The sequence below is a fragment of the Gymnoscopelus braueri genome (assembly GCF_963280865.1).
Source record: "Gymnoscopelus braueri genome assembly, chromosome: 16".
In the NCBI taxonomy this organism is placed as follows: Eukaryota; Metazoa; Chordata; class Actinopteri; order Myctophiformes; family Myctophidae; genus Gymnoscopelus; species Gymnoscopelus braueri.
The window spans coordinates 28,191,024-28,210,192 of record NC_137616.1 but is presented as its reverse complement, the minus strand read 5'-3'; the positions used below and the strand labels follow the sequence as shown (position 1 = coordinate 28,210,192).

Below are 19,169 nucleotides of genomic sequence, written 5' to 3'. Positions count from 1 at the left end.
TATTTGCCTCTGAGATGTAGTGGAGTAGAAGTAAAAGTAGTGAAAATGTAAAATACTCAAGTAAAGTAAAAAATACCTCAAAATTGTACTTAAGTATAGTACTTGAGTAAATGTACTTAGTTACTTTACACCACTGCAAAATACACACATAAACACCAAAAGTAGAACAAAGGAGTCAACTCCAACCCATCACTGACCCATCCATGCCTCTAAACAGGGACTTTACCAACCACATCCCAGGACCTCTCAGTGGACCAATCCCCTTCTGAGAGAAAAAAAAAAGACCCAGTCCTGACCTACAGTACAGGAAAAGAACAGCTTCTTGGAAGCAGCTCTGCATTTGTGTGTCTTTGGATAAAAGCTTTGTTAACTTTGGACTCTGCTGCTCTCTCTCTCTCTCCCCCCTCTCTCTCTCCTCATGCCTCATCAAAACATCTGGATAAATGTGGTTTATCCAATAGAAAAGGGGGTTTGTAAGGGGTTATGTCTGCAGCCTGTGACTGGGCCAAAATGTTGAAGCAGGAGCATTAGCGGTTGGAGGATGCCTTGTACAGAGCTGAAATGGTGAAAAAAAAAGAAAGAAAAAGACTTAAATGACATATTAAGTAACTGTAACAAGTGACGGCCGTGTTATTCTTTTAAATGCAAGCCCTTCACTGAAACAAGGCTCGAAATTGTGAAATATGTTAGGGCTGGATGAAAATCAAATATCACTACATTTTTATCAAATACTGCACCTCAATAACGCTATTTTGGGGATGATGACTGTTGGCACCTTCACACAATATTAAGATCTATTTTAATGGAAATTCATATGCTATATGCAGCTGTTCTTTTTGATGAAATTGTCAACTTGTAATATGGACATGACACTGATGAAAAAGATTTATTCTTTTTTATTCTATCATTTTCTGTTTTCTGTTCCTGCTTTCAGTTTTTGACCAACAAACTGGTCAATATGGTCACAGTAAGATTGCAGATGCTACCCTTACTAACTGTCAGCACCTCTATGAAGTGAGTAGAGAGAGACCATTGTTTTGGACCCTCAACATCCTTTACATGTTGAGTTCCAGATGCTTACATCAGGGTGGAGGGCAGAGGTTTAATCTCCTGAGAGGTAGCACTAGACTGTCCATTTGTCCCACCTGCTATTGTTTTTGCCTTTTGCTTGTTTTACAAACTATAACCCTGGATATAACTGCGTCTCTCTTTCTTTTCCCCCATGATTCATTGTGACAGTGTTGGAGACATGGATCTTGTACTGTGTGTGTATATATTGTATGTAGTTGAGTTGGACTACTGTTTATAAAACAAATTGCACGTCAGGAACATTAAAGTCTTAACCTATGCTACGCTATTTACACAATGAGATTTTTGATAAATAATCACCAGTAATGCTCCTTGGAGCGCTGATCTCTCCGCCAGGCTAGGTTGACTACCCAGGGCTATGTCAGTCATGGAGAGAAGCCCTGATTCTGTTAATCTAATTACAGGCAAACAGTGTGGAGTATAAAAACATGAGTCATGTGAGTCACATGACTCACAAGACCATGTGTGCCGAATTTGGTGAGGGAAGAAAACATTTTTTGGCAACAAACAATGACATTTGTAGCATTAGTGGCACGCCCTACGGGAAGTGAAAACGGTTTTGGCTCTGGGTTGTTTTGAGGCCCCTCAATGTGTGATTCAAATTTGGGGTAGATCGGACGCTGCGTTCATGATTCTTGCAATTTCTTTGCAAAACGGGCCCTTATCACAAACTTTGTACACCAATCGTAGCCAATCGGATTGGAATATGAAAAATCAGACTCATGCATCTTGATTACATGATTCCAGAGAGAATAGTGTAGCGACCCCGCAAAAGACCCGGCCGTAACTTGCTGCTCCAAGGGAGCTAGCTCTCTTGGCTTTGCTTGTTACCTGCCGATCTGCCAAGCTGGAGACTGGAGTTCGATTCCAACTCGGTGCGCGAAACGTTATAATATGTTATGAGTTTTGGACAAAATCTGTAGTAGTAGCAAAATGTGTGTTTTGAAGAATGGACGGTTCAAGAGCTATAGGCCAATAAAAATGTGGCCTGTTTTAGTACCACCCTGAGGCGGATTTGGGTCGGAGGTTCTTCCTTGGCCTACTGGGAGTGTGTGTGCACAGGTTCACGCCATCCCAGTCATTCCATTCCGGCCCGGCGGAGATAATAATATTGATATATTGCCCAGCCCTAGCTAGCATATGCTCCCGAAATGTAATCTGGGCGACCTCAAAACAATTGGGAGCATTTGTGTGAGTGTAAATGATTGTTCTGGACTGGTGTGACCTTTTCTTTCCACTCAAATGTCCCTTTCTCTGTATATTGGCTAGTTACTACACTCATGTGCCTTGTGAACTGACAGTCGTCTCTCTGCATATAGGAAAGTAGGTGCTATGCAGCGTGGAAATAGCTTGCTCATTGGCACGACGTAGCGGAGACGTCATTGAGCGCTGCTGTACCTACATTCCAGCGCTTTCTGTGCGATCTTAATCAGTGACAGCTGAACGTTTATTCTTCCATCATCCTATCTTTCTACGTTTCTACGTTTCTACAGAGTTGTGTGGTTAATTTACTCTACGCTTTATGTTTTGCACAGAATTTTATATTGCATAAAACCCAGTGGTTTGATGTACCATTAGTTTTTAAACCTACTTTCACCATTTTATGTTACTTGGAAACCATACCGTTATATTGTCGATTTCTATCAATACAAAAATCTATTGCATTGGTGCGCTTCTTACATTTTGGTGGGAGCTCCGAAACTCTTTCTGGCGCTCCTAACTTCCTTTTTGAAGTTGGGAGCACCAATGCTACCAAGTAAAAAAGTTAATTTAAAGCCCTGAAAGGTTGCTGGTGAGTAAATGGGTATACTGTCAGTCACACTGTCTACTCCTGTCATTCACAGTGACAAGAGAGGCGGGTTGGAAAAGACAGAGAGGGGGGGCATGGGAAGAAGAGTGGGAGACTGAAAGAGAGATGTTGATAGATGAGGAGAAAGTGTATGTGTGAGACAGAGACAGGAGGAGAGAGAGATTGCGCGCACGTGTGTGTGTGTGTGAGTGTGAGTGTGAGTGTGAGTGTGAGTGTGTGTGTGAGTGAGTGAGTGAGTGAGTGAGTGAGTGAGTGAGTGAGTGAGTGAGTGAGTGAGTGAGTGAGTGAGTGAGTGAGTGAGTGAGTGAGTGAGTGAGAGAGAGAGAGAGAGAGAGAGAGAGAGAGAGAGAGAGAGAGAGAGAAAGGCAGGTTTCAGAAATGGAGAGCACATTTTCAGATGAAGGTGAGAGATTTGGCTGATGTGAAGTTTGCTTTCCACAGGGAAGAACCACATTCCTTCATGAGCTCTCAAAAAGCCCTTTTGGAGTTGTCCTCTGAGAGCCCACCAAGCCTCTTCCACCAACAACATATTAATCAGCTTCTGTTTCAGTTTCTGTCAATACAATCTGCTACAAAACAATTTCCATTCGGAACAAGACACAGTGTTACACTGCTACAGCTCACTGACTTCACCGGCAACAGACTAAAAAAGTAAACACAAAAAGGGACATATTTAGAATCACTCTGCAATTTAAAATACCCAGATATCTCTCATATCCCTCTCTGTCTCTCTCTCTTTCTCTCTATGAATACAAATATGTTATTTTACACCAGTTGTATATTGCCAGTGAAACGATGGAATCATTTATGTAAACTGAGGCTATTTTGTTTTTTAATTTTCATTCCTTGTGAAATTCTTGCATAATAGCTCTTTAATGGCATTTCCTCAATCAAGTTCAGTTACGTTTCATTGGGAACAAAGTGAGATCCTGCACACACACACACACACACACACACACACACACACACACACACACACACACACACACACACACACACACACACACACACACACACACACACACACACACACACACACACACACACACACACACACACACACACACACACACACACACACACACACACACACACACACACATTATGGTTAAGCTTTTGAAACATCTACAGAAAACATGAAAGACCAAAGCAGAGGTAGTTATGGATAAATAACATTATCTGTAACGACCCTCTTAAGTCATTTCTAATAGAGGGAAAACTTCTTATGCTTGGAAGGAATGACAGCGGCTCTGTGATCTCCAAGAACTGAAATTCAAAGAGAATGGAAATTGTCTATCTGAGATCATTTTAAGATCTCATATCATGGTTTGAATGGGTAAAAGGAACGTGCAGAAATAGAAGTCAAATTTTGGTCAAACACTGCAGGGAATTTCACCCCACTCACTGCCACCATGCATAACTTGATAATTATGATGTAGATTACAGTTGGAGTAAACAACTGTCACAGACGGCCTCTGGTTCTAGAGGACACCAGAAAACTGGCTTCTGTGTTCAGCACAGCTAAACCCAAAGAGGACATCTAGGCTAAATAAAACGTTTAAGTGCATAGCGATACAGCAAGTTGCGGTTTTAACAACATGGGCCTGGCATTGCCACTTCTCTGGGCTGCTGTATATTTAAGGCTACTATTTTGGACCACTATATATTTTTTCATGGCCATTGAATGAGGGTAGCAGACACGGCTGTGGTTCCATCACCAAGAAAAAGATAGGCTGAGATCCTTGCACAAGGTATGGACCAGACCACTAGGCTACATGGTTTCTCTTAACAAGCCCCATGACAGCCAATTACTAGCTTTTTGGTGAGTGTGTTAAGAAATCAGTGACACCCTCAACCGAGAGGGACAGAATCCAGTCTTAAGTTGAGTCAACATGGAAACAAATGGCTTGGCTACAGTAGCCTGGCTAACCGCAGGCTTGATGACAAGCCAATCATCTAAACCCAATGGTAAGGACTTGGAGGAAACAACTGCTCAGCAATGTATTGTGGATGTTTTGTGGTAATAAACAGAGGAATGTGGAGTGTCTTAACACTCACCATGCAAGATAAACAAGCGAGCTTCCCAAATATGCTACAAACGGCGAAACAAAGTCACTGAGACGAAAACGAGACATCAAGGAATATCAGCATTTATTATACGCCTAGCTTTGACGATCCTATTCTAGGAGAGTAGACTTTTTTTTATCAGAACTGGGTGTACTATCTGCCTTTTGTTGAGCTGATGGTGTTGGTACCATCGGCAAGCGTTCAAAAGAATGAGAAGAAAGCAGAAAAAGAAGCTTCACATTATGTAACATAAAGACACTTTTGTTTGCTCCTTTTAGAAGCTCTGTTTATCCCCCTTACTGTCTTTTTTTTAATGGGACATAACGTAAAGTTCCCTTCCAACTACCAGGGTACCACCCAGTGGCTGCGGGCTATGAGCCACCCATGCCATGCTATAACTAACTCACTGACATCGGCAGGGACATGAAAGTCACCATAACCAATTCTCATCAGTGTCTTGGCAACACCTGAAAAAAGACAGCACACACTTTAAAGCTCTTTTTGTTGAATAATTTGTCATTTTCATGCTTTATTCATTTAGTTACCGTGAGAGAGAGACGGGAAACAAGGAGAGAGTCGGATTTGAACTGAGCCTTATGCTCTACGAGGTGACGCACTGTGGCGCCCCATGAGCCATTTCTTTAATGGTGTTCAAAAAGCAGTCAGACTGCAGAATAAGCTTTGAGCCCTGTCGCCATGCATATGAAAAGTGTGATTTATTGCTCTTTTTTATATACTTATCCACGACTTTAACCATGCAAATTACTAAGTCAACGTATAAACCTGAAGCAAATGTTTTTATCCATTTTTATCCATCCTCTCTATTCTATACCCCTTTCCCTGTTTAACTCTTAAAGGCAGTTCACACTTAGCACTGTAACTATAACTATACAAATATAGTTATACAAATCAAGTGGATGGCAAAGTTCACACCACAACTATAACAAAATTAAAGGTGAACGATATAGTTATCGTTATAGTGCTCACTGTGAACGGCCCTTTAAATGTTGAGAGCTTGCACAAAGAATTTCACCCACTGTTTTACTTTTGTGATATGACAATAAAGTTTGATTGATTGATTGATTGATTGAAATTGTGTAAACCGAATCTCAATTTTCACCCTTTAAGCAGTTTATGATTTTTTATTTTATCGTCTTATATTTTTTCCCACACACTTTGAGGAGGTCGTTTATTCTTGCCAGATGTATTGAGTTTGCTGAATTTGGAGAAGTCCTCTGGACAGTTGCAAAGACCTGGACTCCAAGCCTGGAAGGATGCAAAATATCACACCTATAACTTTCATCACAGGACAGGAAGCCCAGCTGACATACCAGTACCTCGGCCCAGAGAGAACTCTCCCGTGAATGTGGCTACTGGCTACCTTGAATAGCCTGTGGGACATGCATTTCTTTCTTTTTAAAACCACATTAACCCTGGAGTCCCTGGACATGTCATCGACTCATCATGAGGCGTACAATTTCAAGATTTTCACAAAAACTATCTAAAATAGGGCTTATGTGATTAAATTTGAATGGTAAATTGATTGTTTCTTTGACTCAAAATGTCCGCACTTTTCAACATAGGCTTGTATGCTACGGTTTTGATTGTCGGTTTTACATCTTGCCTTTTTGCTCCAATCAATTTGGCATATATCACACACCACGATCAAGCCGAAGGAAAGGCCACAAGTTAAGTAATTCTATTCCCCACAGTGTCATTATTATGGAAGTTATCACGGGTTGTGTGGTCATTACCGTTTCACTCTGAATTAGACAGCTACAGCTAACACGACTGGTGTGTCACTCTTCCGTGTTTCATCTGTTCCCTTTGTGTAAGAAAACAAATGTCGTTAATGGGGGATAATTATCCCTGTGTTGTAATGCCGCCATGACTCTCTGGAGAGGTCGTTAGGAGCCTCTCTGGCATCTAGGCGTTAATTGGTGATGCTAATTGCCCTTATTATCTAATGACGAGGTTGTTACATGGAATGATTTCCCAGATCAATTCACATCGTACTGATGAAGAAGGATGGAAGGCCGGGGTACACACAGAAAAAAAGAAAATCAACAGACCCGACATTTATTCGGCTTGAATAACATCTAATCATCACCAAAACATGGTTACATAAGAACGAATCAATAGTTTACAACCGTTAAATATCACAGCATATTAACCCTAGCATCCCTATTTTGGTCATAATAGGCAACCATTCGGCAAAGACAGGCTACCATTCGCCAATAAATACCCAATCTACAAAGTCACAAAGCTTGTACATCGGCTATTTTCGGAGAAGAGATTTGGTGTAGGGGGAAAAAAGGAGGGGGCCTAGTATAGACCCCTGGGGTCTCCGGTCAACAAAGTGGTTAAGAGGCCTAACTAAATCATATAGAAATCAGACTAAAACGTAATAATAACACAGAAATCTATTGTATAAATTCCACTGATATGTACTGTACACTTTCCATTTGTAAATTTACATGCATGCTCAATCTATTCTAACAGACAGAGCACCCAGGTTGCTCTGGCTTCCACTCATGTGAAAACCATTAGCCCTTTATTGACCCCCTAGACCCAATTAAAGGAACCAGTGCGCAAGTTAAAAACAGATAAACAAACAGCAAGCAGAGTTCGCCTCCGCACAGCAGGGAGGGTTGTTTGTTTTTGCCAGCCCAGAGGGAATTACCACCCAAATGATTGTTTTGGCATTAAGGCTGGATGTGATGTCAGTTAGGTGTTGTTTGCGTCCATCACAGAGCTCAGCCCAACCAATCTATTTGGCCAATTTTTGGATGTTTGGAGGAAACAAAGAGCAGAAAATCAGAATATGTTATGTATTCCATCTCCAACCTGAAATTATAGATTTCCCTCGGCGTGAAATCTATTACCATTTAAAATTATTCTGTGTATGTAGTGGATACTACCTCTGCTCAAATCCTGCATTAATGACGAATACCAACGCAGCTACAGGTTAGAAGTAGTATTTTTCCATCTGGCAAGCTCTACTCCACTGCCATATATATATATACACACTACACTATATATATAAATCTGTGGTACACAACTAGCCCTGCTGGACATTTTGAAGTGTTGAGGGACAGCTCAACTAATAACAGCATGATTTCCAAACTGACCTTGCACCTGTGTGCAACATTGGTCATTTTCCCACTGTGTGCAGGCTCCACCTTCCTGACGCAGCAGCAATAAATCTGTCAACTTCTGAAGTAAAAGACGATTGGATAGAGTAAAAGCTTTTTTTTTTCTATTTTCATATCCTTTAACAGGAAGTGTAGAAGGGGTCTGCTAGTGTATGTGTGAGAGGAGGGGAGTGTGTTTGCCAAAAATCACACTTCTATGACTGGCTGGTGCGACAAAACCCTTTGCCTGAGCATGTGTGTAATTTCAGCATCAGTCTGCTCTTGTTCTCCCTCTCCCGTTCACTGCTGCTTTAGTGTTTGCATGCCTCTTCCCAGTATGTATGCCTAGAACACAGGTTATTATTATTATGTTGTATTAATCTATGCATACCGGTATTTGTATTATCTTGTGTACAGAATGTGTGGCAATACAGGAGAACTGCCAGCTAAAATAATTTGTAAAAGGGCTTCATATCACAACTCTTTTCCTTGCCAAGCATATGGATGATACAGTACAGTACGTCCGATTAAGCAGGGTTGGATTTGCAGGGGGTGTGGGTTGTGTGGGAGGGAATCCATGTGCCAATAAAAAAAAGAAATCCCACAATGTTTTGCATCGTTGAGAGCTTTGTTATACAAAAAAGTATATACAGCTATACAAAAAAGTATATACAGCTTAAGTGGATAGGATAATGCCCCATCCCCCCTTTTTTGTTGCTTTTTTCAAACGAACTCTGCATAATGGCTGATGCATCATCGGGACAACCAAATGAGTCAACACGGCACACTTCTTGCAGGATATTCTATTTCTAACAGACTAAAAAGGTGTGTTTCGGCTAAAAGATTACGTCAAGTCTGTCAGGTTTCAAATACTTGTGATCAGTGAAGTGTGACAAGAATGTCCATGTGTGTATGTCTGTGGTGATGTAATTACCACTATGTGAGTGCAGGCTACTCACGTATGGTGGTTTTTACTAGAGCCTGGCCGATGCCACATTTTGGGTTCTGATTCCGATCCCAATTTTGGTGAGTCTTGGACCACTGATTAACAATGTTTTGATCGATAAGAAAAACAAAAACTGTAATAACATTTTAAAACTTAGATTTGATTAAGGTTTCCATTTCACAACATTTACTTATAAGCAAAAAGAAACACATTAAACTGAATGCCATTTTGTTTAACTACTTAAGATGAAGAGCATGTCTACAGTGACATGCTCATAGGGAGGTTGTATGTGGTAAAAAATCGGGGCACATCGGCTGCCTAAATGCGAATACTGATGTCTCCAAAAAGGTCAAATATTGGCTGATATATCGGCCAGACTGATATATCCGTTGGGCTCTAATTTTTACTACATGTTCTTCCCTGGCCTTCTCACAGTTGGGGTTGTCTCACTATCACTCTTTTCTCGTCTAGCTCTGCCCTTCTGTCTATGTCTTATAAATACTTACATCTGGTGCACCCCGTCATCCCCAGCTGTTTGACGGCCAAGCAAGATTTTATATGAATTCACCTAAAACTTCACTTTATTACAGTTGGAAGATGAGGAAACGGTTTAAAAGTGGGAAGGGGAGAGAGAGAACTTACAACTTTGCCCATTGCATACTTATCAAATTCCTAATACGGCATTAGAGTCTGCACCTAATACTGGCCAGTTTTTGGCAGCTGAAATGCTATGTACTGTACAGTATGTGTAGGTGTACTATGCGTGCGTTAGGGTTACAGAGCGCTTTTGTGAAGCAGACCGCTACTTGGTGAGAGAGAGAGGGAGAGTATGAGAGACTGAGACTGCGCACGTCTGACTTTACTAAGCATTTATGATTTATGGTGGAGGGACTCTGAATTACAACACGCACATTCACTCTAGCACACACACTCAATCCCACACACGTCCACACAATCAAACACTTGCTCATTCACCCACACCCCGTACTCACACTAACAAGTACAAACACGCGAGCACACACAAACAGGGAGTCCTGTGAACCTGGGTTCATCCAAATGTCTGAGGATTCAGCACACACACACACACAGCATGCTGGCTGACCCTGAAGCATGGCTTCCCAAGGAGATGGAAAGGTGGAAAACAGGGACTGAAAAAGTAAAAATCATCTCTGTGTGTCTTTCCTCTCAGCTCCAGCCCCGGAGCTATGAGCATATTATGCCAAAGAGTATCAGGGAACAGTCAAACTCACTGTCCCATCAGCACATTCACTTTCCCTGAGATAATGTTCTATCCCGAGACTCCCGTTTGCATCCAGACTAGAGAGTCACTTCTTTGATACATGGGTGTGTGCATTGGTGGGTGGGGTACTGGGTAGACGCACAGGGAGAAAGAGGAGCCTTCTGTTCAAACACTAGGTGATCTTCAAACTCTTGACAGAAAAAGAGTTTCCTGTGAATCAGTTCATATTTCCTTTATAAAAGGAGAGAGATGTGTGTGCTAGCGTAGCCTACATTTTTTGTGTGTGTGGCTAAACTGTTAGTGAACAACTTGCAAGTGAACTTATAATACTAATGAGAAATACAAAATACTTTAATGTACAAGAATCACAGATTAAGCAGAGCTGCCTGCCACACTGCACTGAAGAAGAATGTAGCCTATATTTCTACGATTTTAGACATTTAAAGTCACGGTTTCTGTCAGTGACCTTTTAGATCTCCCAAGAAAAGTCAGTCCAAAGAAAAACTAGTGAAAAAGACAGCACAGGTGAAATTATGCATTCTCTCTCTCTCTCTGTCTGTCACACACACACGCGCACACGCACGCAGGCACACGCACACTACACAATCAAATCTCTCAAGTAGAGACTGTTTGGCACGTTCCCGAGAAGTAATTGAATTAGTCAGGTGAACATCAGTTTGAGTCCACGAGAGGGAGAGAAAAAGAGAGAAAGTGTTAAAGTGTGCGTGTGTGTGTGTGTGTGTACACGTGCAGGAGAGTTAATGAGAGGGAACAGATAGGAGACAGGGGCAGTAAATCCAGCCTGAAGGTCTGTCCATTTGAGAGGTTCTAGTTACTGTGGCGATATGTTGAGTGACACCCTCAAACGCCAGCCACCCCGCCGGCCCAAACAAAACAAAGTCTGTTCCCTCGACAGTGGGTCTGACTAAAACATACACACCCACAAATCAACCCACCATTACTCCCGTGCACACGCACACACACACACACACTGCACCCCGCTAGGAAACCTCACCCCTGCTCAGCACAGTACAGCCAAAAGTAACATGGGCAGCTTAAAAGCAAATAAATCGTCCGATCAACCTGCTCTCATTAAAGCCTGCTAGTATGACGGTCACACACACTCTCACACACACACACACACACACACACACACACACAGGTCTCCCTTTGTCTGACAGACAGAGAATGGAAGAGGAGGTGGGGTGATAGGCAGCAAATTGTAGGTTCTCACTATTTTTGTGATAGAGAGCTAAATTAAAGAGTTTTGTTTAAGGAACGAGGGAGAAGAACAGTGCTCTGCTGCAGCTGAGATCTGTCAGTTGTTTCCTCTAAGAGCTTTCTCTGATTATCCCATTCTCTTCTAATCATCTCCCAATCCACCACATTCTTACATCTCAAGTTTTCTGCAGTTTATTTTGTATTTGTTATGGTCTGTCCACCTGTACCAAAACAAAATGCATAATACAGACACAACAATAGTACTGTACAGTCACAACAAAGTTCAACTTTATAGAGCATTGTGCCAATATTTTGCAGCCCTAGCAATATAGTGTGCGTGTGTACATGAACGTGTGTGTGTGTGTGTGTGTGTGTGTGTGTGTGTGTGTGTGTGTGTGTGTGTGTGTGTGTGTGTGTGTGTGTGTGTGTGTGTGTGTGTGTGTGTGTGTGTGTGTGTGTGTGTGTGTGTGTGTGTGTGTGTGTGTGTGTGTGTGTGTGTGTGTGTGTGTCTGTCTACAGGAAACCAATCTGACCCTAGGGATTAGCGGCTAACTTGGTGAGTGACTCTCATTCTGTTCCAGATGTTTATCACGTCATAAAGGCCCCAATCCCCCTGTAAGAAGTAGGTAGGAACACAACCGCCTTTCTCCACACCCACACCCACACACACACGCACACAAGTTTGCTGCTGCTGCTCAAGTACCTGCTGTGTTACATATTGATAGGAAATCACCTCAGCATCTGATACTGTGGTCAAGAATGGGGAGTTGTCTGACCATGGGAACCAGACGCATACGCATACGCATACGCATACACACACACACACACACACACACACACACACACACACACACACACACACACACACACACACACACACACACACACACACACACACACACACACACACACACACACACCAACTAATTGAGAAAGCTACATTCTTCTGTCTGTCCTTCTGTCTATCTGCATACATTTTTATTCTCAATGGGTTGGCCAATCAATTGCACATTAAGATTGTGCATTGGCAACAACTGAGGAAGCTGATTTTTCCATTTGCCCAAATGTAAGCCATTTATTAGCTTTTTTGGCAAGTGTTTCTGCAGAGTTGCATCCCTGGGTAGTTACATAATAATTCACAAAAATCTGTTTTGGCCCTTGATATAGGTATTGCTTAATTTTATAATTTGACAAATATGTCAGAGTTGTCTGACCATGGGAACCAGACGCATACGCATACGCATACACACACACACACACACACACACACACACACACACACACACACACACACACACACACACACACACACACCAACTAATTGAGAAAGCTACATTCTTCTGTCTGTCCTTCTGTCTATCTGCATACATTTTTATTCTCAATGGGTTGGCCAATCAATTGCACATTAAGATTGTGCATTGGCAACAACTGAGGAAGCTGATTTTTCCATTTGCCCAAATGTAAGCCATTTATTAGCTTTTTTGGCAAGTGTTTCTGCAGAGTTGCATCCCTGGGTAGTTACATAATAATTCACAAAAATCTGTTTTGGCCCTTGATATAGGTATTGCTTAATTTTATAATTTGACAAATATGTACTCCTTAAACATGCAGACAATTCCATAACTTTTTAAATGGGCTAAAATCACAGACAATGTTGCAGTTAAACCATCGCATTAAATCAGCCAGCTAAACAATTAAGTAGGTGTCCGTGCCACCTGTGTGAGCGTGCGTAATCAGTTGGGAACACAGTGACTGTGTGGCTCTAGGCAGAGCGCACAACACAATTCTAAGTAAAATATCAATAACGCAATGTAGAAATACTCTGTTACAAGTAAAGGTCCAAAATTCAAATTGAGTAAAAGTAAAAAAAAATATTAAAAGTAAAAGTATTCATTATGCAGAATGTCCCATTTCAAATGCATACAAATCTTTTGAAAATAGCATTTACAAGCTCACAAGCTTGTGGTGGAGTAAAAAGTACAATATTTTACTCTGAGATGTAGTGGTGTAAAGTAGGAAAAAAAACACTGTAAAAGTACCTCAAAATTGTACTTAAGTACAGTACTTGAGTAAATGTACTTAGTTACTTTACACCACTGGCCGTGCGCAATCACTTGTGGAACACTGTGGCTGTGTGGCACAATTCCCTTCCCATGCAATATCAGTCTTTAAAGTTGCTATTATGGTCCCTGTTACCACAATAGACTCCCAAGTCCTGCTCTGACAAGTCAGCGTACAGTCAGTGTACCAAACACTAGCAGCAGCATTAGTGTTTTACATTCATAACCCCGGAGCGCAGCGCAGTCAGACGAGAGTCCAGTCGAATAGACAAATAACCAAAGAAAACATGCAGTGGCCACACTAGTCACTTCACACATCTGTACATATACAACTATATAGCCCAGTGGTTCTCAAACCTTTTCATGTCAAGGAACCCCAAATTGACACTTATTAGCCCGCGGACCCCCATTTGAAAAGATATGCCAGGGACCCCATAAGAGAAGATTGTTTACGGCTCTAGCAGTGATTCTGAACTATTTTAATTTCAAGGACCCCCAGTTTGACATGCATTAGGGCTATGGACCCCCATTTAATGGAATTTCTATCTCTGAGACCCCAATTTATATTGTAAAATCTATGTCAATGTAACTCTGAGAGTGTACAAATGGAACCAAATGGACCCGTCAGGGTCCATTTGGTTCCATTTGTACACTCTCAGAGTTACAGACCCATAAGGGTCCATTTGGTGCCTAATCTATCATTTAACTGGGGACCCCCTGGAACTCCCTCAAGGACCCCTGGGGGTCCCCGGACCCCACTTTGAGAACCAATGATATAGCCTACAAAACATCAACTTCTTTCTGTGGCTCGTTGAAGCAACGTTGAGGTGAGTTTGGGAATGAATGCGGTCCAGGTGTAGCAGAGCAGTGGAGGAGGAGTGGAGGACATATGGATATATATGGATCAGATGTTACCTATGCATACTTGAACGTGGCTTTTTTACACAGGTCTCCCTGCATAAAGCAAAGTAGCCGAATGCGCTGTTGTATAGCCCCGTTCGGAACCTCTCCCTCCGATATATAGCTCCGAGATGATGAGGTATAAGGCGGAGGGAGAGGTTCCGATTTGAGCCAAATAAGTGAAGCTGTAGCTTGTATTGATTCACACTTTGGAGATGTTGCTTTAAAGAGCTTTCTTTGACAGCAGAGGAATGCTCAACGGCACGGTGGGGGCGGGGGGGGGACAACACAACACAAAAAAAAGTTCTTACCCAGATATTGTCGGATGTCCAGTAGGATCTTCGGGGGTCCTCCGTTCAGCTGGTAAAAGAGGGAGCCGAAGCAGAAGAGGAACAACGTAGCCATGCAGAAACCATAGCCTCGCAGGGAGAAACGCAGCGGAATCGCGGACAGCGCGCTGCTGTACTTTTTACCGTTGTTCCTCTCTCTGATGTGGTGGTTGTTTGTTTGAGTCTGATTGTTGTGAAGAAGAGGACCGTTGCTGTGATTCTTCATCATATTCTCCTCCTCCTCACAGAGCGGTAGTCACCCATCCGCCTGCTGTGGAAAGTGAAACTTCTTCTCGCTTTGATATGATCATCTGAAACGGAACACCTAGGCTAGTCGGAAACGCAAAGAAGGCAAAGCCAGGCACCGACCCTCCGCCGCCACGAGTTTGTTTTGCGCACACACCGTTGTTTGCTTTCGCCTGCGCTCGGTCTCCCTCGCCCCGTGCTTCGTTGTACTGCTGCTTCCTTCCAATGAAAGTTGTGGGTCCATCCTTCTTGCTTGGATTTTTTTTTGGTGGGGGGTGGGGGGGGGGGGGGGGGGGGGGGGGTGTCAGATTACTGAACTGAACGTGGAAGAAAAACTTCCACCTCATAAGATTTTTTTTGGGTTGAGTTAAATGCGTAAAACAGCGCCACCCCGTGTTCAGGGAGAGGGGGGCTAGGAGGGATCCTATATTATAACTCTATGGTCTCCCTCCCTGCTCTCTAGGGTCAATGGTCAATGGTTTTCAAACTATGACATTTCAAGGTCTCCCCTTAACTCTGAGAGGGTACAAATGGAACCAAATGGACCTGTAAGGGTCCATTTGGATCAACCCTGTCAATGAACCACTGCTCTTAGGTCAGGGGTTTTCAACTGATTGTGAACCAGGGACCACCACCCTGACTAAGAAGACCACTGTTGTGTTGGGTGGGGATATGGACTAAGATTAGTGCTTTGGTAAATACTTTATATGCATGCATCCCATGTCTGCATCCCACTGTTTCTCAACCAATAGTCCACAGACTAATAGTGGTCCATGGCATAATTAGGCCTGCAGGTGGTCCGTGGGGAAATGTTTTAAAATGTAAATAGAATAAATGTAAATAGAATAAAATACCTTTGTAAAATGTATTAAAATAATATGTATTATTTATTATGTATTATTATGTATAATAAGTCCAGCAAATGTAAGAAAATATTTGAATTAATAGGTGTGGTGTGGGAGAAAAAGCTTGCAATTAAATAATGACTGTTAAAGGGCTTGATTTAATTTGTTGCACGATACTATGTGCAACAAATTATATCAAGCCCAGGCATTATTTAACTGAAATATGTGAGTGGTCCAGAGCAACAAAAAAAAAAGGTTGAGAACCACTGATCTGTTCCTACCCCACAGCTACCCTTACTCCATTCTCTTACTTTATCCAACCTTCTACTAAACTCATGTTTTGTATCTTATGTATGAGTGAGCAGACACGTGTGATTATTTATAAGCACATTTCCTAATAATGATGACTAATCAGGCAATCCCATACACTTCCCCTCCTTGAGATGTTCAGAGGAATTTCTTGACCTCCGACTTCCCAGTAACTGACAACATTGACGCATCATCATAGCTCACCAGATCATTTAGTGCACTGTTCCATGGAAGAAAAATATTCACTTTCACTTTCCTCATTACTAAATGCATGGTCAGGGACCACATGCAATACCTTCAGGGACCACCAGTGGTCCACGGACCACCTGTTGAAAACCACTGCTCTAGGTATTGGCATGGCATGCATGGTGCTTTGTGTGTGGGGAAACTGGGAATACAAATATGAGGTGAATGAGTGTTAAAACATTTATGCAGAATGCAAACTGGATAACAGCTTGTACGCCATGTAAAACAAAACAAAAAAACGAAATGTTAAGCTTAAATATTTAAAGAGGCTCACATGTTTAAACACTAATTATTAACCACACAAAGACATATTATATTTAACTTCTTTGGAGGCTGATGAAAGAATACACTTATGTTCATCACTTGAGAAATTGACAGTTTGTTTTAATCAAAAGAAGCTGATAGGAGTGTTTGTGCATCCCTCCTGTCCATTAACTGTGTGTGTGTGTGTGTGTGTGTGTGTGTGTGTGTGTGTGTGTGCGTGTGCGTGTGCGTGTGCGTGTGCGTGAGTGTGAGTGTGAGTGTGTGAGTGTGTGAGTGTGAGTGTGAGTGTGAGTGTGAGTGTGAGTGTGAGTGTGAGTGTGTGTGTGTGTGTGTGTGTGTGTGTGCGCGTGTGTGTGCGTGTGTGTGTGTCTAAAACATAATTTTGCCCCTAGGCAAGCTGCAAGGACCATAATACCACAAGTTATGTGTACCATGTCTTTCCTCAGCAACACCGCACCCTGCCTTTAGAGTACACCTGTACTTAAGCTCTGTATTATAGTAGCTACCTCCCCCAAAGCCTAAGGCAGTATGGCTATTTTACTTTCACTGACAGCAGAGCAGCTGTGTAAAACAATTCAGCCTGACCAAATGTAATGGCACGGAACATTTTCATATCAAAGACCCGCAAATTGATGTATTTGATGCAGACCCCCATTTGAAAATATTTACGTACCAGTGTCACGATGTGATACAGTGATATGATGCGTTGTGCATTTGTAGATCGGCTATTTTGGAAGAGACGAAAAATGTAATAGGGCTTAAAGGGATAGTTCACCCAAACAATTACTTTTTTTACTTTTACTTTTTACTTTTACTTTTCTATCGATTAGTCACCCCATGGAGACTTGAATCCATGGATATTTTTGTTTTTTTGTCGCATTCCTAAGCCAATCATTTGATGACCAGGGACCGGTAGGCAACGGTTCCGGGGCGGTAGGACACAGAAAGGAGACCCTTTGTGTCTCCTACCGGAACCGCAGCTGGTCATCAAATTATTAGCTAAGGAATGCCACCCCCAATCATTTTGGGGTGAACTATCCCTTTAATGTTTAACACTTTGCTGGAAAACCTCTTGATCCCCATCAAGGACCCCTGGGGGCCCTGGACCCCACTTTGAGAACGTGGTATAATGCACTTTCTTTATAGATTAAATTGTCCTGAGATTATCTTGGGTAAATGAATGGTAAATGACACAACAAGGCAGAATGCATTATACGCTTCCTGGTCATGGGAGCTCTGTGCCTACTAAACATATGAAGTACCAGAGTGCAATATACAGAAATACTGATGTCAACAAGGTCATAGTGAAGCTGTTTAAACTTTACTTTCCACAGAAAAATTAAATAACCTCATTTATGAATATACCCGGCCTACAGTAACATAATGGTGAATTGGGTCCGGTGATTGTAACTAAATCAAGTCTGGAAATTTGGTCCAAGACCTTTATGTTTTTATAATAGACAGAGAAATTCTTTAATCTACAGCATCTGTAGAGATACTGTCAATGATGGAGGGCAAAGTGAAAGAGGTTTCAGTATCAGGAGATTTGCTTCAGTCTCGTCTTCTTTCCTAGACATTCATTGGGAGGGGAGGGGAAATACCTCAAACCGGATTTCACTCTCTAAAACATTGCCATTTTTTTATATTGCTCAGGATTACAATACATTTATACCAGCAAACATTTTTGTTACAGGTGGAGTCACAGTAAGATGCCATCTACTAGTTTTCTCTAACTCCCTAGCCTAGAACATGAAGTGGATTTCAAAAAGGTAATACTCAGCAAAGCCCAAAAGAGGTACTAAAGAGGATTCTCTTTCCAGGTGGCAAAACTAAATGGCACTGAGCTGAAAGAGAAAAGGAAAACATATACTGTAGCTTTACACAAAATGGTACCTCCACTGAGAAAGGTGCACCAGAGATATTGGAAGCAAGCTGCAGCTGACATTTTTCATTACAATGCACTTTTCACAAAGCCCTGCTGCCTCACAATTTCCTCCTGAGTTATTTTCAATTGGATGAGCAATTGGACTGCTCATTGTCATTATAGCCTCATAAAGGAGGGTTATCATTTTACAAAATGCCCTTTCAGAGCTTGCCTACTACATAACGCAGGGGCAATAGGCTCCTGCCATCTGCTGGAAATGCTCCTCCAAATGTATTCACTTCCCCAGAGCTCAATTCATAAGTAAGCATTCTAAAAACACCTGTAAACTCATACAGCATTTCATTGAAGTAACTTACTAAGACTGTGGCTCTGTTTCATTGACAACAGCTGTACAACAATCAGAGCCAGATAGCAATGAACCTGTTGTGAAACCGGTTGGGTTGGCTTGACCCTGACCAGATGTGGACGGTTTTCCAAATCAACAGACATATGAGATGTATTCTTAGCTCCCTTGTCTTGGCACTCCATGCTTACTTACCATGAAGCGCAATAGGTTATTAGATATGGGTGTCAGCATG

At 42.0% G+C, this 19,169-nt stretch overlaps 1 protein-coding gene across 2 annotated transcripts in view; it reads right to left on the bottom strand.

The window, feature by feature from the left end:
* usta (uronyl 2-sulfotransferase a) overlaps positions 1-15,257 on the bottom strand; it is a 96,832-nt gene extending 81,575 nt beyond the window's left edge. For both annotated transcript variants that reach the window (XM_080453575.1, XM_080453576.1), the window contains exon 1: positions 14,779-15,257. In XM_080453575.1, the coding sequence (XP_080309701.1) occupies positions 14,779-15,025 (247 nt within the window). In that variant the 5' untranslated portion in view covers positions 15,026-15,257. The remainder of the gene's footprint in view (positions 1-14,778) is intronic.
* Between the last annotated feature and the right edge of the window lie 3,912 nt (positions 15,258-19,169).